Genomic DNA, 24,540 nt, shown 5'->3' with positions numbered 1-24,540 from the left:
GGAGACAAAGAGTCCTCCAATAGCAGAAGGGAGGCTTGTAACAGCCAAACAACAGCAGCCAGGTAAAAAACAAAGTCAGAATCAAAAGCAAAAACAACAATGGGAAAAAGAGGAAAAAGTGAAAAAAGAAAAATAGAGTAAAGAAAGAAAAAGAAAAATAAAACCCAGAAGAAAATAATGCAGGACCAGCGAGATCAAGGCTTAATACAGCAGTCTCTAATTACAGAAAAGGGAAGGAAAAAAAAAAAAAATGAAATAAAACCAGAAGAAAATGATGTAGCACCAGCCAAAACAAGACTCAATACCATATTCTACCCTCACAAAAAAGAGGGAGTGGGGTGGAGGAGAAAAAGAGGAAGAAGAACCAAGAAAAGAAAGAAAGAGAAATAAAAAAAAATATTATTAAAAAACCCAATAATAATAGTAAGAAGAAAATATGTGGCTTAATGTAGGTATGTCTTTAATGTCCTGTCTTTCGGTCACGCTGTCCTCCTCTCCTGGTTATTAGGCACTGTCGAGTTGATTGCGACCCGTAATGACCCTGTATAGGGTTTCTGAGGAGTGGTTGGTGAGCTTGAACCACTGACCCTGTAGTTCAAAAGGTTCTGCAGTGGTGCCCCAGCCCTCAGAGCTATGCTGGGACTCCTGCTAAACCAGCTAAAAAAGGGAGACCCAGATAGGGTTCCCAAGGAGCAGCTAGTGAGCTTGAACCACTGACCTTACAGTTCAAAGGGCTCTGAGTGTGCTGTCTCAACCCTCAGAGCCATGCTAGGACTCCTGCTAGACCAGCACAGAAAGGCAGACCCAGATAGGTGCACATCCGTGTCTCAGCCTAGGCTGAGTGCGGTTTCCCGACGATTGGCTGGTGGGTGTGAATCACCACCCTTGCAGTTCAATAAGCTTTGCAGCAGGGTGGGTCCCACGGGGGTTCTGGGAGGCTGGGCGGGGCTCTATCTTGTTATGGCAAGTGTTATTGCGTGTGGGCGGGGTCAGCGGGGTGCAGGAGTGCTGTCCGGGGCGTGGGGGAGACTGGTGGGCCTGGTGGGCGGGGCTGGGTAGCTCACGATCAGTCAGGTGGTGCTGGGCTAGCGGTGGGTCCTGTGCGCAGGGTGGCACTCGTCCTACAAGCAGTGCGGGGGCTGCGGAGGGGGGGGGTGTGTTGGGCGGCCTGTGCGGGGCTCTAGCCTGTTATGGCACATGGGTGGGGTCAGCGGGGTGTGTGCATGATTCATAGGTTAGGGCATGCTCGCGGTCCGGTCTGGTCTGGTCTGGGTCTGGGAAGGCGGGGATGCGGGGACCGAGGGGGTAATGGGGCAGGTGAGCGCGGTTCAGTTGGGTCGAGTAGAGGCCACTCGGCCGGGTGGACACAGTCCTTGCCCGATGACATCAGACAGTCACAGTTTTGTTTTGTTTTTTTTCTTCCTCTCTTTGTTGACTGATTACTCTCTACCTACTGCTAGCACCGAAATTACATGGTGGGGCAGATGACCCTCACTTTCTCTTCCCCTTGTCTCTAGTGGATCCCCCTGTTTAATAATTACTGGAAGCACTGCTTTCAGTGTGAGTTGGAGTTGGGGCTGTGCTGCATGCAGCGGTGGGGTACAAGTTTAAAAAGCCACTAGTTCCTCAGTCGGTGATTTTTTTAAAAAAAAGCTAGTTTAAGATTTTGAAGTACTGAGAGTTATGGTGGCTGTAAGGGTGTGGGTTTGCCACAGGAAGGTTTCTTTCGTGAGTTCCCCTCCCCCGAACTCAAAGCCTCACTCACCGGTGCCGTTTGGCTGCCATGGCAAACTGGAAGTCCTGTGTAGGGTTTTTGAGGAGAAACTATTGGGTTTAAACCAATAGTGTGAAACCAGGATGCCATAGAATGACTATTTTTATCAGGCAACAAAATTATTTTCCTAAAAAAAAAAAAAGAACTAAGGTTTACCATGGAACTTCCTGTTGTTGTTATCAAGTGCCATTGAGTGAGTTCCAACTCATAGTGACCAAAGATGAAAACAAAACTTAAACCAAACCCATTGCTGTTGAGTTGATATTGACCCATAGTGACATGAAAGGACAAAGTGGAAGTGCCTCATAGAGGTTCAAAGGTTGTAATTTTTAATGGAAACAACTGTCACATCTTTCTCCGATGCAGCAACTGCTGATCTTTCAGTTAGCAGCTGAGCATTTTAACCACTGTGCCACCAGGACTCCAAGACAGACATTGTCGTTGTTAGGTGCCACAAGTCAGTTCCAACTCAAAACAACTGCAGTCCAACATACAACAGAAGACACTGCCCACTCTTGTACCATCCTTACAATCATTGCTATGTTGGAATCCACTGTTGTGGTCCTTGTGCCAGTCTGTCATGTTGAGGGTCCATAGCAGCATTGTTTATGATAGCCTAAGACAGGAAACAACCTAAATGCCCATCAGTTGTTGTTGTTGTGTGCTGTCTAGTCAGTTTCACCTCATGGTGACCCTGTATAGGATTTTCAAGGAGTAAGAATAGGGGAATACGTTGTAGCATATTGACACAAAGTATGAAGGCTATTGGACTTCAGCAGCAAGGTTCTGAGCAAAAGAACAAGATCAAAAGTTTGCTTCAGGAAGTTTGTTCTGATAATGATACACAGAGAAGAGATTTGTACATATTAGAGTTTGAACATAGGGTTTTCATTTCAAGAGGGGCATGTTATTAACTATTTTTAATCCGTAACCTGCAGTTACTCAATGTTATTTTGAAATAGTTTTTTCTTACTTCTACATTCAAAACTTATAGCAATTTGAAATATGCTCCAAATTTTACACTATTTAACTTTTTTGTTTCTTGCAAAGAGTTTCAGGAGTAATGTATCAATATCCCTAGGTAGCACAGGTGGTTGACTCTTGACTCCTAACCTAAAGGTCAGTAGTTTGGACCACCCAGTGGTACTACAGAAGAAAAGATTTCGTGATTCACTTTGTTAAGATCATATCTGTCGGGGTCTGACCTCGACATAGTTGTCACGAGTTTTTGGTTCACGAGGAGGGGAGATCCAGCGGCGATAGGGATAGCGAAAGAATACACAGACAAACAGAAGAAGGGAGACAATGAGGCACCCCAAAGCCAGGGTGGATACATCACTGGTGGGCAGGCTTGGGACTACAGGCATCATGGCCTCTGCAGGCAGCGACTCACTGCCCTGCAATCTTTAATGCATGCCTTCCAACCCGTAATGCACCGCAATCTTTACTCCATGCCTTCCAACCAGTAATGCACACCTGGGGAGGCCCGGGCCTCTGCTTTATTTAGGGGAGGAGTTTCACACCAAGCTAGGAGGGACTAAAACAGGATACAGCTAACATCAGTAATTTTCCAGACATTCAGGTAGCTTTACATTGTACTTCATTGGTTCGAATCCCAGGCCAGCAACTTGGATTCTCAGGCCCAATTAACATATCTATAGCCCCTGAGGTCAGTTGGGGGAAGGTGAGAGTTCTGCAGGAGACGCCCAGGTGAATGGGCTGCACCTGGAAAAGGGATTAGGGAGGATGGGTTCTTTGTCTATAGAACAAAGAACTGAGAAGTAGCTAAGATATTTTTAGTTAATCCTTTGGAGAAAGGTTTAACCTTGCAACCTTTAGTCTCGGCTTTAGGAAAATATCACATTTATCTGTGGATTTTCAAAGGCTCCAGTGTATTAATTTAATATATATACCTGAATATAAAGATGAAAGCAATTTTCCAATAACTGCCAGTGGCCTCATTTGTTACACTCAGCCCTAGAGGGCCTCGAACCTCTAACTAGTCTTACACAGTCTGCAACACATATCCAAATAAACTCCATGGAGCAGTTCTACTCTGTAACACAGAGTCAACTAAGGAAAACAAATGTATCAATAGTACACTCATTTTTAAAAAGGAGACTAAAAGTTATCATAACTACATACATTTTCAACTATGGACTTTAAAGCAGAGTTGGGTTTTCTCCCTGTTTTATTCCCTCTGTACTATTTGCTTAGCATTTATAGCTTAAGAAATATATCTTGGTTCTAAAAATAGAAGTAAGACATGAAGAATAAAAAGCAGAGGTTTTCATTTTCCTCGATGTATTTTTACAATACCCGCATCATTGACAAGTTTAGTTAAACCTGATATTTAGGCTATTTACACTGCATCATTTACTTAGAGAATGTTCTTTGCAAACAAGTCTGTTATGTGAGAATGAGACAGACAAGGGGAAAGAAATCTAGATTTCTGCCCATATTGTTTTCTTTATTAGTCAGCTATAGCATCATATATTACATGCAGGAAAACCACAACACAACTCAAAATGTTTATGTATTCTGGCACATCAAGAGCAACACAATGCAGAGGTTTACATTTTTACATACAACTATTTTAAGCAGTCAAATAGGAATAAATTAAAATTCATGTAGCGATACAGTCACTGACTGATGTACTGGTGAACATTTTGATCTGCAATAGAGACCATTGTGAATTGACAGGTAATTCTTTTGAAATCCACAACTGATCATTCTGGCCTATCTGGAAATATGCATGAAGTGTGAAATGAGAGTTTAGACTTACTGCAAGTAGAGAAATTTTATTTTTTAACAGTTCAAAAGACATTATGATGAGAACACATTAGTTAAAAGCAAAAAATAAAACAAACCAACAAAAAAACATTAATGCCCAGACACTCAAAACAAAACGAATGCTGTGTCTTTAAATCATTCTATTTGGTGTGCTACCACAATAAACAATGTGGTCATTAGTCTTTATGTTTCAGGCAGAGGCACAGAGGTGAATTTCAGATTCCCAGGCAGATGCTTTTGAACTCTTTGGGTGGGGTAAAGGCAGATATGGGAGGAGACCTTACCAACATATACATGAAGTATGTTGTGCTCATTGTTGAATCGGTAGATTTTGTGTTATCTTTTGAAACATATGATTGGTTATGTTTTGAATGCATACAAACATCTATAACATATGAACTAATCAAGACTTTTTCTTTAATGCTTCTTCCAGTTGGGATTTCTATATGTTATGTAGACATATGGACCCCTGTACATGGAAATGCTACCCTGAGAGAGAAGCTGAATCCATTCTATATGCAGAGTAGAATGACCATGTCTTACATTGCCTTCCCAACTCAAGCCAGAGTGTGAATTACTAGAATGACATCACAGAATGGTATTGACCATAGAGAGTCTCCTTCAAACCAGTATTTTCTCTGTAATATTTTTATTTTTCCAATGAAACATTTTTGGGTATCTTTTTAAATAAGTGCTATTAGCTACTTGAATTTCAAATGTAATTAACCTGCATTACATCTTTTATTTTCCAGTGAAAATTAACTTCAGAAGGCAAAAATTTGTCATTAACATTACAAAAAAATTAATAAGTAACAGAGCACTTAATATTTAGACTCACATTTCCACCCTTTTTTTCTATTTGCTACATTTGATAGAGAACTTTTTATAGTTCCCTTTTAAAAGCTCCACTTATTTAAATGTTTTTTCTTTCATTCATCTAACATACCGTAAAAAAACACAAAGCACAAACCTACTGCCATCAAGTTGATTCCGAATTGCATCAATCCTATGCAGTACATCTGAGGCAGAGATCTTTACAGTAGCAGAAGGCTGTCTCTTTCTCCCACAGGACAGCTGGTGGATTTGAGCTGCTGACCTTGAGGTTAGCATCCCAATGCATAACCCACCACACCACCACACCTCTTTAATATAACCATATGACAACAAAAAGCTCACTTGTTTTAAGTTTTCAGAATGATCCATAAATTAGATGAAAAATTCAGAAAAACGCATTGGCAAGAGAAAGATGACTTAGTAGAAACTGGTGTTTTTCTGTGTCTATATTGGATAGGAATTTATATACTGACTTACATAAAGTTATGCACATTGATACTTTTATAGCAAAAGCATGTCATAAAAAACTTACCATAATTTAATATTGCAGCATTGAATTTTATGTAGTCAGGACTCCTGATCATTTAGACTTTTCGATGATGTTGATGGTTTGGGTGGAGATAACAATTATTTGAAATTCCAATTGAGATTTAAAATGAAACTGTATAGATGAAAGCAGTTTCTAATTTTAATATTCATTTCTAAAGTTTTTACATAATGAGAATAATGAGTTTTCAAATAATTTATAGATTCTGGGTTTTTAAATAAAGAACAATACCCCCCTATAAATATTATTTTCATGTTTACCATCTATTTTGAGCACTCTGCCTATGTAATGTCTGAGACTCCATTGTGCTCTGTGTGTGTCTATGTCTGGAGTGAGGGTGGTTATCGTATACTCTGCCATATATTGCAAAGCTCCAGGCTCATAAGAGAAACTTCAATGGGGTCAGTTCAAAAAGCACAGTAGTCCTCTGACTGTTGAGCAACTACAGAATTATTCCCAGAAGTCTAGAAACTCATACATTATGAAGGCTAAGACTAAATCAATATGGTGCAAAAATAACTATAGAAGTCTTTCCCAGATGAATGCAAATGTTCTTGTGAGAAATAAAAGCATTGCACTTTAGTTTTTTCCGTTATGGGGTTTTTCAAACAGTAGGCACTACACCTATGTTTGTATGTAAGAATCTTCAACATTATTTAATGTTAACACCAGAGTCTCATGCTTTAAAATATTGTAAGCTATTGCTATTGCATGTGAAAGCTGGACAGTGAATAAGGAAGACCGTAGAAGAATTGATGCTTTTGAGTGATGATGTTGGAGGAGAACATTGAAAGTTCCATGGGCTGCCAAAAGAACCAACAGATCTGTGTTGGAAGAAATGTAGTCAGACTGCTCCTTGGAGGCCCGGATGGCCAAACGTCACCTCTCATACTTTGGACATATTGTCAGGAGGGACCAGTCGCTGGAGAAGAATATCATGTTTGGTAAGGTGGAGGGTCAGAGAAAAAGAGGAGAACCCCAGTGAGATGGATTGGCCAAGTGTCAGTAGCAATGGGCTCAAGCATGGCCCAGGGTTGGGCAGTGTTTCGTTCTGCTGTCCATAAGGTTGCTATGAGTCGGTACCGACTCTATGGCACCTAATAGCAACAACAGTGCTATAGGTCACAACTACTATTATCTTTTTAAGCTAGTCACTATTGCTAGATGCCATCAAGTTGGTTCCAACTCATAGAGACCCCATGCACAACAGAACAAAACACTACCCTGTCCTCAGGCATTATCACAATTGTTCTGTTTCAGCCCACTGTTGCAGATACCGTATCAATCTATCTCATTGGGAATTCTTCCTCTTTTTTGGCTGACCCTGTATTTTAGCAAGCATGATGTCCTTCTCCAGGTACTAATCCCTTCTGCATTTCCAAAACACGAGAGATGATGGTCAGTTTGGCACAATATGTTTAATACATTGATTAAACCTTATAGATCCAACATAACATTAATTTCTTGGATTCTATAGAGAAATGCGTGTAGTATGCGAAAATGGACTTAGGGGGTAATACTTCTTTTTTTTTTTTTTAAATGTCAGAAATAACACAGTTATTACCTGGGGCATAAGGTACCATTTACTGAATTCACTTTTCCTTCCCTTCCACTCTGCAGGAAGCATAACGTAGCTTTTCTCACTATGCCTTTTGATACTCCATCTCCAGCTGTTCCCAAGTGAGAATCCAGCCTGGGCAGAGATGACCCAGCATGATGACTCAGCACTCTTCAGGATTAATAAGAGAGCAGCACTCAATTGGTCTTCCTATTGCCTACTGGGAGCTTAAGACTTGCTATGAGGAAAATGATTTCTTAAAAGAGATACTCATTTCAGTCCAGAAACAGAGGACCCTAGGACTATCAAGGGAGAAGAGCACAAGTGGAATGTGAGACCTTATCCAGAGAAGCAGTGACACCAGAGATGGAGGCAGAGATGGGGACCTGGAGAGAGGGAGCAGCTGAGGACTCTAGATTCATAGAAAGAGAGGGACTGAGAGCTGGCGGTCAGGAGGCAGACTTGCAGAATGTGTCCTTTGGCGGTTTAAATTATTATATATGCCTGAGTGTTAAAAAAAAAAGAAAAGCTAAAGTGAAAAGAGAGAAATACTGTTAACTGATGGTACATGGAGGAGATTATAATCATTGTAATGAAACAAAGTGTATGATTTGTTGAATGTAAAACTGATGATCTGCCCTTCAACTTTCACTCAATTCACAATAAAAACTTAAAAAAAAAGAGACATACTCATGTTTGTGTGTGCATACCTGTGGGAATAGGCAGTCTGAGTAGCACAAAGTTTTTGCGATTGGCTGCTAACTTAAAGGACGATGGTTTAAAACCACTCAGTGGCTCTGTGGATTGAAAGTCTGGTGATCTGCCTTCGCAGGACTGTTGTTAAGTGCCGTTGAGTTGGTCCAGACTCATAGTGACCCTGTAGAGGGTTTCTGAGTAGCGGCTGGTGAGCATGAGGCACCGACCTTGAGATTCAAAGCAACCTTGCAATCCAGAGCATTAACCCACAGCACTACACCAGGACTCCATAATCATAAGGATTATGACCAAGAACACTCTTTGGAGAAGCTCTGTTTCATAACACACAAGGCCGCCATGTTTAAGAATCAATCTGGTGGCATGGGTTTTAACAATGACTATGGAACAAGCTTTTGGACATATTGTCAGGAGGGAAGAGTCGCTGGAGAAGGATGTCATGCTGGGTAAGGTGGAGGGTCAGAGAAAAAGAGGAAGTCCCCAATGAGATGGATCAGCCAGGTGGCATCATTGATGACGTCAAGTGTGGCAGCGGTAGTGAGGTTGGCCCAGGATCAGACATTGTTTGTTCTGCTGTGCATGGGATCGCTATGAGTCGGTTCTGACTCGATAGCCCCTGACAACAACAACAACATGGACCAAGCTACATCCTAGGAAAACTTCAAGGAACTCTGTTCTTCGATTTTGTGGGACTTTTGTTGTAGTGAACATTACTTAAAATAAAGGGATCATCAATCATTACTAGCAATTATTTAAGTATAAATTGCTTTCAGGAGTTCCTTATGATAAGAAATAATCTATTCTTGAGGAAGAGTTTCATAATAAAACTGAAAAAAGAATCATGAAATCAGGATTAACTTCAGCCACAATTTATTTTCTCCCTAGTATAAATGGATGGAGTTTATTCAAACAAAATGAAGAGCATTAGATAACTATTCAGGTAAACACAGGTTTTAAATTTTATTTTTTTTATTGATATCCTTTTTCCCAACCCATGCACAAGTTACACGATTGATTCACAGAAAATAAGGGGATCCTGACAACAGTTGCCAGTTTCTAAGATTTGCAAGAATGAGTTGATCAATCCTGAAAATAACCTGGTGTTCTTTAAACCTAATTTATACAGCCTCAGTGACTTGCATGGAAGTACTCAGCTGGGTAGAATGTCTGTCTATTGGTTTTCTGCACCCCTTGAGAAATAAGCGCCATGAATTTCCATAAAGCAAATGAGTTTTTAGCAAATGCAGCCAGGATCAGTAGCAGCTCCCTGTGGAGTAGAAGTACTGGGTGAGCCTGGGGGCAGCCGGGAACAGATTGTATCACAGCCAACTAGTGCCAGGAAGACCTTGTTATTCTGCTGCTCTCTGAATGGACCCCTGTGGAGATGGGAGCAGGCAGTGGGAGTCAGGTTTACCACCTGCAGAGATGCAGGGGAACAAGACTCTTCTGTGGGGTTCCTGATAATTGTCAGAATAGTGGAGATTGGATTCTAGCTGGTCCTACGGTCTAAATGATGAAGAGAAGGGAGCCATTATAAGGTGAAGTGGGGAATAGAGGAAACCCCAAACCATGATTTTAAGCCAGGAACACAGGCAGATGCCAGTTTTTCATTTTATTCAGATGAGGATGATGTTCTGCCCTGTTCATTACAAATGGAAATCCATTCAGTACAGAAAATAGAGCAAGGGGTGGTAACCAGTTGCTGTGTTGTCAAATCCAACTGGAGGTGACTCCCATGCATGTCAGAGGAGAACTATGCTCCAGAGGTTTTTACAGTGGTTACTTTTTCAGAAGTGGATAATCAAGCTTTCTTCTGCGGTGCCTCTAGAGAGCCTTGAATGTCCAAGCTGTTTGCATTAAGTATAACATCCAGAGGCCCCAAAGGGGTGGTAACATTGTCACTTAGTCAGTTCTGATCCATGGTGAGCCCTCTGCCACACACTAGAACTTCTAGGTAGGTTTTCTCCATGGTAATCTGAATGGGGTCAGATAGCTAGGACTTTCTTCTGGGCTACCCTGGATGGGTTCAAACCATCATCTTTTAGTTTAGCAGTTGAGAACAAATTTTCCCTGTATTGAGGAGAATGCATCTCTCTACCCAATGACAAATATTCCGTAGAAAAGTGAAACAGCTTGAAGAGCTGTGAAACAAACAATAATAGCAAAAGAACCTCAAATCCTCAAACAAATGAATCAATGAAAAAAAAACAACACCTCAGAGAGTTGACAGATAAGGAATCTGTATTCAGAAGCACCTATCTGGTTATTCTATCAAAATTCACTCTATAAAGACAGTAAGGCCCAGTGATTTTGAACCATGATGTCTTAGATCCCTGTAAGAGAGAAGTCACATGTATTACTCTGTCAGGAAAGCCAGAACTTAGTTCTGCATCTGAAGGTTCTGCTGTATAATAAAAATGCCATGAAAATTATATTTCCTTATTTGGAGAAAGTTTGAACTTGACTCTCCCTTTCACACCAGTGAGATCCACATGTTCGGCTCTGATTTGGAACTGCTTTGAGGGCTTAGAAGACTGCAAGCCTCTAATTGGGCCTTTCTGTGTCCAAGCTCATTGTCTTGAAGCTGATGCCTTATAGGACAGATTAGAATTGACTCATAGGGCCTCCATGAGTGCAGTCTTTACAGAAGTAGACTGCCATATCTTCCCAGGCTTCCTAATCCAGAGCAGTGAAGAACAGTGGAAGTCAAATGTCCACAGGCACTTTCAGGTTAGAAGGGCCACTAGCTGATTGTGAGGTTTGGGTGTAGCAGTGTGGCATAGTGGCACTACAGCCATAAGTGGACACACAATATAAAAAGCATCTCTTTAACCCGAAGGGCCATCTCCTGAGTCTCCAGGGAATGGAGTCCCTGGTAGGTACAAAGAGCTACTGAGAGGTTGGAGGTTCAAGTCCTCCCAGAGGTGCATTGGTAAAGAAAGGGTACCTGATCCACTTTCATAAAATCAGTCATTGAAAACCTTATGGAGTACAGTTCTATTCTGACATACATGGGGTCTCCATGAAATGGAATCAACTCAAACCAACAGACTTTTTATGTGGTGGTGGTGCTAGTGTGTTGTGGAGTCAGTTCCAACTCATAGCAACCCTCTACGAGGTTTTAGAAGCTGTAAATCTTTATGGGAGCAGAAAGCCTCATCTTTTCCCCATGGAACATCTGGTAGTTTCAAACCGCTGACCTTGAGGTTAGCAGTCCAATTTGTAATCACTATGCTACCAGAGCGCCTTAGGCTTTTTATAAAGCACCCTGAATTGTGCAAATACTCTGTAATGTTGGAGTCCTTCTGCCCTCCTCAACTGGTCAAATTAATATCTGGTCTCCTCGCTAGAGAATGCACGTCTTCATTCTCATCTCAGGTGGTGAAATCACAGTCCAATCAGGCAATGTCCTCTCACTTCCCTCTGCCATCCATCCATTAAAGCAGCTTTACCTCATTTAAATGAAGGAAGCTCCCACAGATTGCTCAGTGTCTGTGGATGGCGTTCAATTCTACCTAGAAACTTGGGAAAGTAATTGAATTATTTATTTCCTCATCTAATGTTATATCTTCTCCTTTATCTTGTCCTCTGCTAGTAGCCCTTCTCTCATTTCTATTTGGCATTTTGTAATCCTGTTTATTCATTGTATCTTTTCTAACATTCCTAGCCAACGCTAATTAAATAAAACATTTAGCATTTGAAGGAAAACAACAGTATTTTCTTTGAAGACACTTGAAAACAAATGCGATAGCCTGTTCTCAAGGTTTGTTGTTGTTGTTAGGTACCATCAAGTCAGTTCTGATAATCTGTCCAATGTATGAGAGATGAAGTCTCACCATCTGGCTGTACTTCTTCCAACACAGATTTCTTTGTTCTTCAGGAAGTCCAGGGTATTTTCAGCATTCTTCTCCAACACCATAACTTAAATGTGTCAATTCTATGGTCTTCCCTACTCATTGTCGAACTTTCATGTGCAAATGAGGCCATTGAAAATACCATGACTTGGGTCAGGCTCATCTTAGTCCTCAAACTGATATATATGCTCTTGAATGCTTTAAAGAAGTCTTGAGCAGCAAATTTGCTTAGTGAAATACATTGTTTGATTTCTTGACTGTTGCTTGCATGACTGGTGATTGTGGATCCAAGCAAAATGAAGTTTTTGACAATTTCAATCTTTTCTCCATTTATCATGATGTTATTTACTGGTCTAGTGGTGAGGATTTTTTTTTATATACATTGAGGTGTAATCCATACTGAAGACTATAGTCTTTGATCTTCATAATTAAAAAAAAAAAAACACCACTATGTATATATATATATATATGTTGTTGTTGTTGTTGTTGTCAGGTGCCATCGAGTCGGAACCGACTCATAGCGACCCCATGCACAGCAGAACGAAACAATGTCCGATTCTGGGCCAACCTCACTACCGCTGCCACACTTGAGTTCATCAATGATGCCACCTGGCTGATCCATCTCGTTGGGGGTCTTCCTCTTCTTCTCTGACCCTCCACCCTACCCAGCATGACATCCTTCTCCAATGATTGTTTCCTCCGGACAATATGTCCAAAGTAGGAGAGACAAAGCTTAGCCATCCTGGCCTCCAAGGAGCACTCTGGCTGTACTTCTTCCAAAACAGATCTATTGGTTCTTTTGGCAGTCCATGGCACTTTCAGTATTCTCCTCCAACACCACAACTCAAAGGCATCAGTTCTTCTACGATCCTCCTTATTCACTGTCCAGCTTTTGCATCCATATGAGGCTATTGAAAATACAATGGCCTGGGTCAGGAACACCTTAGTCCTCAAGCTGACATCTCTGCTCTTCAATACTTTAAAAAGTTCCTGTGCAGCAGATTTGCCCAGTGCAATACGTCGTCTGATCTCTTGATTGCTACTTCCGCGAGTGTTGATAGTTGATCCAAGAAGAATGAAGTCCTTGGCAACTTCAATCTTTTCTCCATTGATAAGAATGTTGTTTATTGGTCCAGTGGTTAGGATTTTTGTTTTCTTGATATATATATATCCTCTGTGCTTCCAGCAAGCAAGGTTGTATCATCTGCGTAACAGAGGTTGTTAATGAATCTTCCTCCAATCCTGATGCCATATTCTTCCTCATGTAATCTAGCTTCTCGAATTACTTGTTCAGCATACAGATTGAATAACTATGAAGAAAGAATAAAACCTTAGCACACACCTTTCTTGATTTTAAATGATTCGGTATCCCCTTGTTTTGTTTCATAATTCCCTCTTGAACTATGTGCAGGTTTCTCATGACCACAATTAAGTTTTTTCAGATGCCCATTCTTTGCAATCTTATCCATAGCTTGTCATGAACCACATAATCAAAAGCCTTTGTGTAGCCAATAAACCACAAATAAATATCTTCCTGGTGTTCTAGTCTTCTCTACTTTCAGCTAAGATCCATCTGATGTCAGGAATGATATCCCTAGTTTTGCATCCTCTTTTGAATCTGGCTTGAATCTCTGGTAGTTTTTTGTTGATGTACTATTGCAGACATTTTTTGATTTAGGGCCTTTCATTGGACCTCAAGATTTAGGGCCTTTCAAAAATCAAATTGCAATTCAAGAAGAAGGAAGTTGTAGGCAATATTGAAAACCACTTTTTCCTAAGAAATTTTTGTTGTTGAACATTTCTATTATAGTATACTAACAATGGAACCCTGATGTGGTGCTATAGGATGAGATCAGCAAGTCATAGCCACCAGCCACTCCTTGGAAATTCTATACTGGGCCGCTATGAGGCAGAACACTTAACAACAACAATAATGACATTGCGGAGATGAGTATCCATACAGTTTCCATAAGGGCTTCTCTGGAAAACTATAAAACAAATACACATTCTTCTTCATAGACGATACATATATTACTAACAATGGAATACTATTAGCTGAAATGTAAGGAGTGCATCGCTTTCCAATTGTACTAATTTAATTTTCTTAATTTTTGGTGATTTGGGGTTGACAAATGAATTTGAATCATGAAACAGTTTTGAATGACATAAACGTATACTTACAGACAGAGACAACTTCACTGACTGCAAAAATGGTGAGTGTCAGCACTTCTGAGAACCTGTATTCTAGTCTGTTGAGATATAATGAATGTTAACCATCCTTTCAGAACCGAAAATGTAGACACATCAACTGAAAAATATAAACCCTTACATACTTCCATGGAAACACTTGAGACTGTTCTGTTTAGTATAGATCAATTTTTACACTAACATGGAATCATTAGTTTTGTAGTCTTTCCATAGGACTGAAGTGTCACTGAAATACAGAACAGTAAAACTATCTACTAGGGTATCCTCCTGAGACCAAGTGGTCTTAATTAGTCCTGTTTCTGGTCTGGCAGATCCCACAAAAGCTTTGCAAGATTGTATAGCTTGATAACTTCTCTGAAACACATTTGGACACTTTTTAGAGATGACTTCTTTGGACAGCAGGGTTCTGGGTGGCAGTGAGATAGAATTGCAAAGAATTCTAAAAAGTAGTAAGCTCTTGCTTTCCTTTAGTACTCTACACTGGTTCCACTTGGTTTCTGTTTTCAATAACATTTTATTGTATTTTCAGTGACAGTTTACATAGTAGTTTATGTTTCCAGTCAACAATATCTACATAAATTGTTCAGTTACATTGGCTACAGTCTTCACAGTGTGTGAACACTGCCATCATTTCTGTTCAGGTTGTTCCATTTCCATTCATCTAGTTTTCTTATCCCTTTAGATCCTTATCTTCATTTTAAAGTCGTTGCTAACCTTTTGGTCTCATATTGGTGATTTTCCTTTAAAGGAGTGTACTATTTATAGACGATAGTCATTAGTTTGTGAGCCAATCTGCTATTTACCTCAAATCTATTAACTAGCTGTTAACTAGCTGTTAATTAGCTAGGGTTTAGTTTTGATCCAACCTTTGCAGCATATCTCCAGGCAGTAGTCAGGGAGCCCTCTAGTCTCAACCAGTTCAGGAAATCTGGACTTTTTTATTTTTAGGAATTTATGTCTCATTCCATCAGGGTCCAACAGTTGTGACCTTGATAATCGAATTGATTCTGAACACACTTCCCTCTCTCCCCCCCCCCAAAAAAAAGGTTTTTCCTCATTTTTGAGAATTTTAAGCCTCTTTTATATTGTATTATTTCTACAGTAACTTGTACATATATTTACTTTTATCTTTTTTTTTTATTATTACTTTTCAGGTCAAAATTTTTATACTATATTTATTTGTCAAAATAAAGATTCTCTGTAATGCTGGTAAAAAACAAAACAGCAACCTACAGGAATGCTTTGTTGTTGTTAAAAAGTACCATCGAGCTGGTTCTGACTCCTAGTGACCCTGTATAGGGTTTTAGAGGCTGTAAATCTTTACAAAAGCAGAAAGCTTCATCTTTCTCCCATGTAGCAGTTGGTGGACTCGAACCATTGACCTTGTGGTTTGCAGTCCAGTACTGATTCTATGAAGCCATCGTACCATCTTAATCTATTGCCATAGAGTTTTATTTTATTTTCAAGCAAAGAAGTTCTTTTGTTTGTGGAGGATCAGAGACTTTACCAAAATTTCAGGAGATTTAAAGATAAGAAGCTTGTTCTTTGTACCAAATGAAATAATAGGTTCATCTTCCCAAGGTGTAGTGTCTGCGAGTTGGAGATATTAAAACTTTGACCATCCATTTGCAGGTGAGTCAGCTATGAAATGCGACCCTGATCTCAAAGAACAAAGGAAGCAATAACTTTCTCAACTTCCTTTGATTAGCTTTATAAAGTTTAAGTGAAATAAAGTTAAAATTTGGTTATTGTTGTTACGTACTGTTGAGTCGGTTCCATCTCATAGTGACACTGTGCACAACAGAACGAATCACTGCCCTGCCCTGTCCTGTGCCATCCTCACAATTGTTGTTACACTTGAGCCCATTCCATCTCGTTGGAGTCTTCCTCTTTTGTGCTCACTCTCCACTTTACCAAACATAATGTTCTTCTCCAGGGACTGGTCCCTCCTGATAATATATCTGAATTATGAAAGACAAGCAAGACAAAGTCTGGCCATCCTGGCTTCTAAGGAACACTTGTGCTGTACTTCTTCTAATACAGATTTGTTTGCTCTTCTGGCACTTTAAACTTTAGTGAAATTTTTCATGGAGCTCTCACTTATTCTAAGCTAGTGGGAAGTACATAGTGGGTGGAAAAAGTATAGTGTTAATTTATATTAAATGTGTGATGGGGAGAACCCTGGAAATTTTATTTCTAAATATGTACTAAGGCTCTGGAGCCAACATTTCACATAGTTTTGTAAAGAAATATTTTCAAATAATTATATATTTAATTTTAACTATTTGTGAGCTCTTAAAAAATCTCTTAAAATACATGTGGAGTAATTCAATGTTATTTGAAAAATACTTTGTTATGACATATCCAACTCCCCCTCAACCCACTTTTTATAACTCTAAAATGTTAGTATAACAGTCTTTGTGTTTGTAACCTAAGTACTTATTGTAAATCATAGAATACAACAGCATTGGAGGAATTAAATTGAACTTGGCCCATCCACTTAATCTTCTAAGTCATGCCATAACATTACATGACGGGAGCTAGAAAATTTGCTAGACACTATATGAGTCAGAACCAACTCCACGGTACTTAACGATGGCAACAATAGCCTACTAAGTTTTTGGAATTTGGTTTTACTTACTTCTTGAATAGTAATGTATGTAATTCATTACAGTTGTCATATTTTCATCTTAGTAGAAAACAATGACTCTGGGTTGAGTTTTTTCTAATAGAATTCAACTAATCCTTTAGTTGACCTGTCACTTTAGGTCTTTAGATCCAACAGTGACCTTAAATTCAATCTTAAAGAATCTCAAACAGCCACAATCCAATGGGTCGAGTTGTGATGATGAAGCACTGATGGATGATGGTCCATGTGTGGTCCCACCTCTCCTCCTAGCCCAAGCAATACGGCAATGAGAAAAGAACTATGGTGAGACTCCGTCCTAGAATCTGCATGTTTCTATAATGTAAGTAAGGATTCCTAAAACAAACAAACAAACAAATGAAGAAACAAACAAATACACTACATTTTTGGTTGGTAGATAGTTCTATGATGATGTTAGTAATGGTTCTACCACCAACAGTTCCATGATTATGATCAACCTCAAGAACTGAATAGCCCTAGCAGGGCCATAGGTGACCGGTAGAGACGACCAGGCTACTTAGCTCATACTCAATCTTGCGTGCCAAGAAGCTACGGCTCTACTTTACATTGGTTAGAAATCTCCAGAGTTTATAAAAACCCAAGCGATAAGATTGATTTCTGTAACATTCATGACAAAAGCTGGAAAAATCTCTAGAGGGCCATATTGTCTTAGTAACTGGCAATAAACAGAGAATATGTATAAATAGATGATCTCTACTACATGAGAAGGGCAGCTCACATCTTGTCATTTCCATGCATTTTAAATGTAACATTTAATTCAAGCATTACTGGTATGTCTGGTTTTTAGCTTCCAAATGTACTTGACTTAAGGACTTTGAATGCTCCGGGGGCTTTGTTATAAATGCTCAAGAGTGCTTAGATCCTTTTCAAAGGGACTTTATACTTCATTACATTTTATAGTCTGTGTCTATGATTCCGAATTGAGAATTCTGCTGAGTCTTGGTGGGCATGCTGCAATAGCTCTGGGAACAGAATTTTGTTTGTATCTTTTTAAAACCGAAACCAAATCTATAGCCTTGAAGTTGATTCTGAATCATTAACACCCTGTAGGACAGAGTAGAACCATCTCATAGAGTTTTCAAAGCCACAAACCTTTCAGAAACAAACTGCCACATCTTTCTACTGTAGAGTGGCTGGTGGATTCAAAACCACTAACCTTTTGCTTAGTAACCAAGCACTTAACCACTGTACAACCAGGGATCCTCATATCTTTTAGGCAATATGAAATTTACTTTGCCATAATGAAATCTGCAAGTAAATGGACAGACATCAGTTTTCACAACCCAAGCCAGATTATCCAAGGGCATCAATTCAAAATTGTGTTTTAGAAGAGCATATTTTAAAACTGCCATCTGCCTATTTCGATACTGAGAAGTGTTTCCAATGAGCAAATGAAGAGCTCTGCTTCTTTTGATGGTGTTACTGAAATGCCTTCATTACCGAAGATCCTACCCTCCCTGTCTTCTCTGTAGAGCTTCCAGTTGTCTGGCTTTGTCTGCTTGGGAAGCGGGTTTCTGGTTAAGGGGGTCTCTCAGGGTTCTGTGCCACAGCTGATCAAAGGTGTTCTTTGTGAATTCCTCATGTTTCCCTTGTCTGTTTGATACTGACACTTTCCATTGGTAATTTTAGCCACAAATAGGGAACCACATCAAATCTTCATTTACATTATGTCATTTAATTCTCAGCATAACCCCAAAAGATTACTATTATTAAGATTATTTACTTTAAGATGACCTGTTTAAAGATTACTATTATAATTTTAAGAAGAGAAGACTGAAATTAAGAGAGTTTATGTTCAAAGTCTCAAAGCCAGAAAACATCAGAATGTGTATTTGAGCACAGATCTTTCTGGCTTTAAAATTCAAGCTTTTAACCTCTTCATTAAATCCCATTTTAAAATCAGCATTATCAAATTGCTAAGGTGTAGACCTCGTGTGGCACTGTGAGTTAATGTGCTGGACCACAAGGTTGGTTTGATTGGCAAGGTTGGTGGTTCAAGCTCACCAGCATCTCCTTGGAAGCCCTATTCAGGGCTGCTCTGAGTCAAGGCTGACTTCATACTTAACAACAACAAGAAGATGGGTCCAGAATGTCACAACAAAATATTTAAATTTGATTGAATTGGAAGTGGGACACTGGTGACTGACTCTGCCCCAGTGAAGTCTTACATAAACTCTCTTTTCTTTTCTAGTGATTGGTGGGGCGAATAGGAGAGAGAAAGACAATAAAAGTAAAGCTAGAAAATGAGGGAGAAAGGGATACTACCTACTCCAAATGCAAGCCAGAATTTCCACAGTAACTGATCAGATGAAGAAGTAAAACATCCAATTCACAACTACACTGTGCATTACTGGCATGCCAGAACTGGGAAAAAGTTATTTCCATAAGAGTAAAGGATAAATAAAAAAGAAAAACAAAAGGGCAGCTTTATCTTTTTGTCAGCTCACATTTCAGAGGAATGTTAGCTCATAAGATAACATTTCTGCTTTCCTCATGGAATTAGAAAGTAGTTCTAGCACATCCACATACAGAAATTGTGTATAATTTAAAATGCTGAAAACACATGTATTTATTCATTTAGGATGTCTAATTTATGACATTAACACCATCCTTGTGTAGTCCATATAGAGTCTAGAAGATGGAATGGAAGAGCCTGTTCACATACTTGAAATCTGTAGGAAAAGATGAGCTGGTCCCACATCAACAAAGCTGCTCTCAACCACAGGTCTGCCAGATAATTCATCCTAGGGGCTGGGCACCAGGCAGTAATAATATTTATTGAGAAACAGCTTCATGAGCTGAAAGCAGTACTACATCATCCTTTGTGAAAACTCTGGTTATTAAAGTCCATTAAAAGCAAAATTTTCCCTCTCCAGCAGTTTATATACAAATATTTCATTTTCCCTTATTGTGTTTTATTTGAATTATCCATTTTACTTCTGGAAGCTCTAATAGGAAATGCATTAATATTCACATATATATGTACAAAAACATATTTATTTAACGTTCTAAATATTTTTAAGGCCCTGGTTTCAATTAATTTGATCAGAAAATGTAGACAATTAAACATAATGCAGATCTATCCCAGGACATAATATTTACAAAGTGAAGATTATTAGAGACAGACATGAGACTTCATCAGAAGGAAACATTAAAACACTTATTTTTTTCTTTTATTTTTTTCTTCTGTTTTCTAATGAATGCCTGGGTTGAGTCCATAAAAAGCACATCTACTTGGATCTGAAACAGCAAACTCAGTTATTCTGAGCTACAACAGCTGTCTCACAAAAGCATTGTCTTCACATGGCCATTGCATCTTTGTGCCTTGTTATACTGAAGAAGGGATACAGATTTTAGAGGTGAGTCAGCTGGCAGTTTGTGGACTCAAGAATACTCTAAAAAGGACAGCTGGCATCTTGTTATCTATTTTTGTCTTTACAGATAACTACAAAGCACTTGATGCATTTCATCAAGACAGAGGTTCAAATCGGAGAGAACATTGGCCCTGGCAATATGGCTTGGCTGTCTAATGCAGATCACATAAAATGGATGATTGCCAAATCCTTACTGCATTTCAGACTAAAGAAAACCAGCCAAAGAAGAGCTTAGAGAATCTACTTAGAAGAGTAACATTTCACCAGGGGACTCTTGTCATTTAGCAAGAGATTAAAAAGATCAAAATATTGGTGATGACATATAAACACATTCTTTAGGGAGATATTTTGGGGCCATTGTTAAACATGGTCAAGTAGCTACATAGGATTATAAACTAGACTGTGCTTTTTTCCTACACGGTCATTTGAGTCTTTTCAGGCTTGAGATTAAGTTTATTGAATCTCTAGATATTTAAAAGTTTAAACTTTTCTGGGAATCAATAAGAAAAGTCTGTCATCTTATCACACATTTGCAAAACGCAAACACATTCTGAGCTAAGTGACAAAGAAGAAAATTATATGTAAAGGGAACTGCAGAGAAATGAAGAGTACACTGTAATTCTTGACTTCTTGAGCAGAAGATATGGAGAGTTTATTGGGTGATGTGTATTATCTTTTCTAAATACTTAGAGGGAAGCAATGGGATGGTACAGTTAGAGCTAGCAGAAAGCTCCTAAGAGCCTGAAAATGAAATCTCCCATAATGACTCTTAGGAAATCCTTGCAATGCCGAGGAATTACGCTTTCTGCAGCTGAACACAATGCTGTGCTTCACATAACCTTTGATGCTCATCTCTGCTCTTACAGTTATGAAGACTGGTAAGAGAGGTGTTCGTTATTCTTAATAAAAAAAAAAAAAAAACCACAACAAAATAAACCAAGTAATGGAAGTGGACATGATCTCTTAACCAGATGATACTTATGATACTTTTCAGGTGAGCATTAAGAGTCAAAACATATCCCTCACAGAAGACCAGAAAGATTTGGGCTTCCCACAAAGTGCTTTAATCAGAGGTAGCAGTTACTTTGTGTAACTCAGGTGGATTCAATAATCATTGGGTTTTTCTTTGATGAGGTCATGAACATTTGCATGAACACAAAATATTACATACAGAGAGTCATCTTCTACGATGACCTCAATTCACATACCACAGCGTTTTTTGGTCCCATTGGGCATTTTCCTTGGGATTTTGTACACAGCTGTACTCATTAGTGAATGTGGTGCATCCCTTTCCTTCTGAGAGCTTCGTATAGTTGGGATGCTCCTCTGAGGTGCAGTACTGAGTTGTCAGAGAAGAAAGAGTTTTGATGACTCAGAATCGGGTACTTTCCTGTCGATCTAGAGACTCCCACATACTTTCACTGTGACCTGCTTCCACATAGATGGTGGCGTCTAAACTCAATGAGGGCCGTACTGGCATAAGACTCATTTACGGCAAGGGAACAGTTTCCACTTCCAGATTTTCTAGCTGAAAAGAGAGAAAGAGCAAAGGCAGTGAGCATTTCTGACTGTGCACCACACATTCATTGAACATCTTTTATGTGTTAGAACTCCATTGAGGTCTTCATGTATGAGGATGCTTTGTTCTGTCAAGGGCCATTTGGATATTTATAACATCTCTTAATATGAATTTATGTTAAAATTATGATAAAAGCTCCTAGATTTATTTAATTTTGAGTCCCACCTGTGGTTGCCTTTGGCAGGGCCAGACAAAATGATTTCATGGGCTTATACGGCCCACAGGCCAGATGTTCCCCACCCCTGATATGATCACTGGCACCCTTCCGAGTTTTCGTTAAATCTCAAGACCTTATTCTTGAGCGATTATTATTATTATTATTATTGTGATTTCAGTGAAAGTTTACAGGGCAGATCAGATTAACACTCAACAAATCATATACTTTGTTTCATTACAATGATTATAATCCCCTTCATTTACCATCAGTTAACAGTATTTCTCTCTATTCATTTTAGCTCTTTTTTTTTTTTTTTTAAACACTCAGGCATATATAATAATTTATACCACCAAAGGGCACATTCTACAAGTCTGCCTCCTGGCCACCAGCTCTCAATCCCTCTCATTTCATGAATCTAGAGTCCTCAACTGCTCCCTCTCTCTATGTACCCATCTCAGGTGTTGTTGCTTCTCTGGATAGGGTCCTGCATTCCGCTTGTGCTCTTCTCCCTTGGTAGTCCTAGGGTCCTCTATTCCTGATATGTAAGAATGACTACTCCCCCATTTTTGTTAGAAAACTTCCACCTTTACACTTGTGACAGTCTCAATTAGTCATGGCAACAATTACTCACTATTGAATCATAAGAATCTTATCCCTATCTCTTTTCACCAGACCCATCTAGACAAGATGAAAACTATTCAATGGAGACTGTATCTTCTCCTGCACACTCCTAAACTAAACTTCCTCTTGGAAACTTATAAGTGAGTCACTTTGTGCCTTTATTGCCCCCTCATTTTAGGTAGCCAGTATCTAAGTTGTCCATCTCTATCTACCCTGTATACAGAAGGGATAGGATTGATACTTGCTGTGAAGACTCCTTCCCTCTCAGTTGGTATTTTGAGCTACTACATCCATAAGTATAGGTCAAGTTCATCAAACTGTAGCAATTTACACTCATTTCCTTATCAAAAATGTTTTTTTTTTTGTTTTTTTTAATATTCATCTAGTTGAGCTCCTTGGAGGCCAGGATGGCTAAGCTTCGTCTCTCCTACTTTGGACATATTGTCCGGAGGAAACAATTGTTGGAGAAGGATGTCATGCTGGGTAAGGTGGAAGGTCAGAGAAAAAGAGGAAGACCCCCAACGAGATGGATCAGCCAGGTGGCATCATTGATGGACTCAAGTGTGGCAGCGGTAGTGAGGTTGGCCCAGGATCGGACATTGTTTCGTTCTGCTGTGCATGGGGTCACTATGAGTCGGTTCCGACTCGATGGCACCTGACAACAAAGTTGAGTTCTGATTACCAAGCCACTGAGGCTAGGTCAAAAGAATAGTATCTGAAAGTTTGGGTGTTCTTGTGCATTTCTCCTGACTTCATATCAGCTGGATGCTTCACTCTCATCTCTAGCCCTCTGTGGCTATGTTCTTGTCCCTGAGCTCAGGAGTCCCCAGGTCTCACCACACTTTGGACCAGCCAGCCCTTCTTCTTCTCTCTCTTATCTCCAGGTCAACAGGAGTCTATGGGATGTGGTTGAACTCAGCCCACAGAGACACATATTTGATGCTTCTATGTAACAATACACTATGACCTAGATTCTTTCTCTCTCTCTACTTATCCTCAAATCCAGAGTTAACCAAAATGTAAAAGAAAAGCAAAGACTATTTTTGCAATACTTTTTATGTGCTTTATTTCTGGATAAAGGTATTTTTTACCCAATTCTCAGAATTAGTATTTTTTTTTTTTTTCTGAAGCAACTGATTCAAAGTACATGGGGTTCCCTGATCCAATCTCATTGTAAAGTTAGTATAAATGTGAACAAATTGTATGGCATTAGTTGTTGTTGTTGTTGTAAAGTACTGTCCATTTGGTTCCAATTCATAGTGACCCTGTATAGGTTTTCTGAGGAGCAGCTGGTGGGTTTAAACTGTTTGCCTTGTGGTTCACAATCCAGTACTGATCTACAGCACCACATCAGTGTAAGCACTGTATATGTGGTTTGATATTTACAAAAAAGGAAGAACTTGGGAAATAGAATAAGATTTGTAATTATTAACTGTTTCTGTCATTTATATTAGAAGTTCTTGGTGATGCAGGAAGGAAATGCTGGTATTAAAAAGGAGCAATGGATCATAGATTAAAAATCTAATTTCTGTTTTGGAGATGACTGGGACCTCCTGAAAATTAGACACTGATGTGCAGCAAAAGATTTCACCAAAAGAGTAAAAAGGGAACCAACAGACTACGGATAATTTTTTTGCAACAACATACCAGATAAGGGACTAATATCTAAAATGTCTAGAAAACTGCAACACTTTTACAAGAAAAAGACAACCCAGTTAACAATCAGGCAGAGGACATGAACAGACACTTGTCCAAGGAAGATATTCAGGCAGACAATGAACATATGAAGAAATATTCATGACCATTAACTACCAGAGAGATGCAAATCAAAACAACAATGAGATATCATCTCACACCAA

At 39.3% G+C, this 24,540-nt stretch overlaps 1 protein-coding gene across 1 annotated transcript in view; it reads right to left on the bottom strand.

Moving 5' to 3' along the window:
- Positions 1–21,647: 21,647 nt before the first annotated feature.
- Positions 21,648–24,540, bottom strand: part of OPRM1 (opioid receptor, mu 1) — a 127,657-nt gene continuing 124,764 nt past the window's right edge. Inside the window, exon 4 of the mRNA XM_006868444.1 lies at positions 21,648–21,852. Within this exon, the coding sequence (XP_006868506.1) occupies positions 21,814–21,852 (39 nt within the window). The 3' untranslated portion in view covers positions 21,648–21,813. The remainder of the gene's footprint in view (positions 21,853–24,540) is intronic.

Source organism: Chrysochloris asiatica, unplaced genomic scaffold (genome assembly GCF_000296735.1).
Source record: "Chrysochloris asiatica unplaced genomic scaffold, ChrAsi1.0 scaffold00117, whole genome shotgun sequence".
Taxonomy (NCBI): Eukaryota; Metazoa; Chordata; class Mammalia; order Afrosoricida; family Chrysochloridae; genus Chrysochloris; species Chrysochloris asiatica.
Note: the sequence above shows the minus strand (reverse complement) of the source record. Positions and strands in the feature narration are given on the sequence as shown.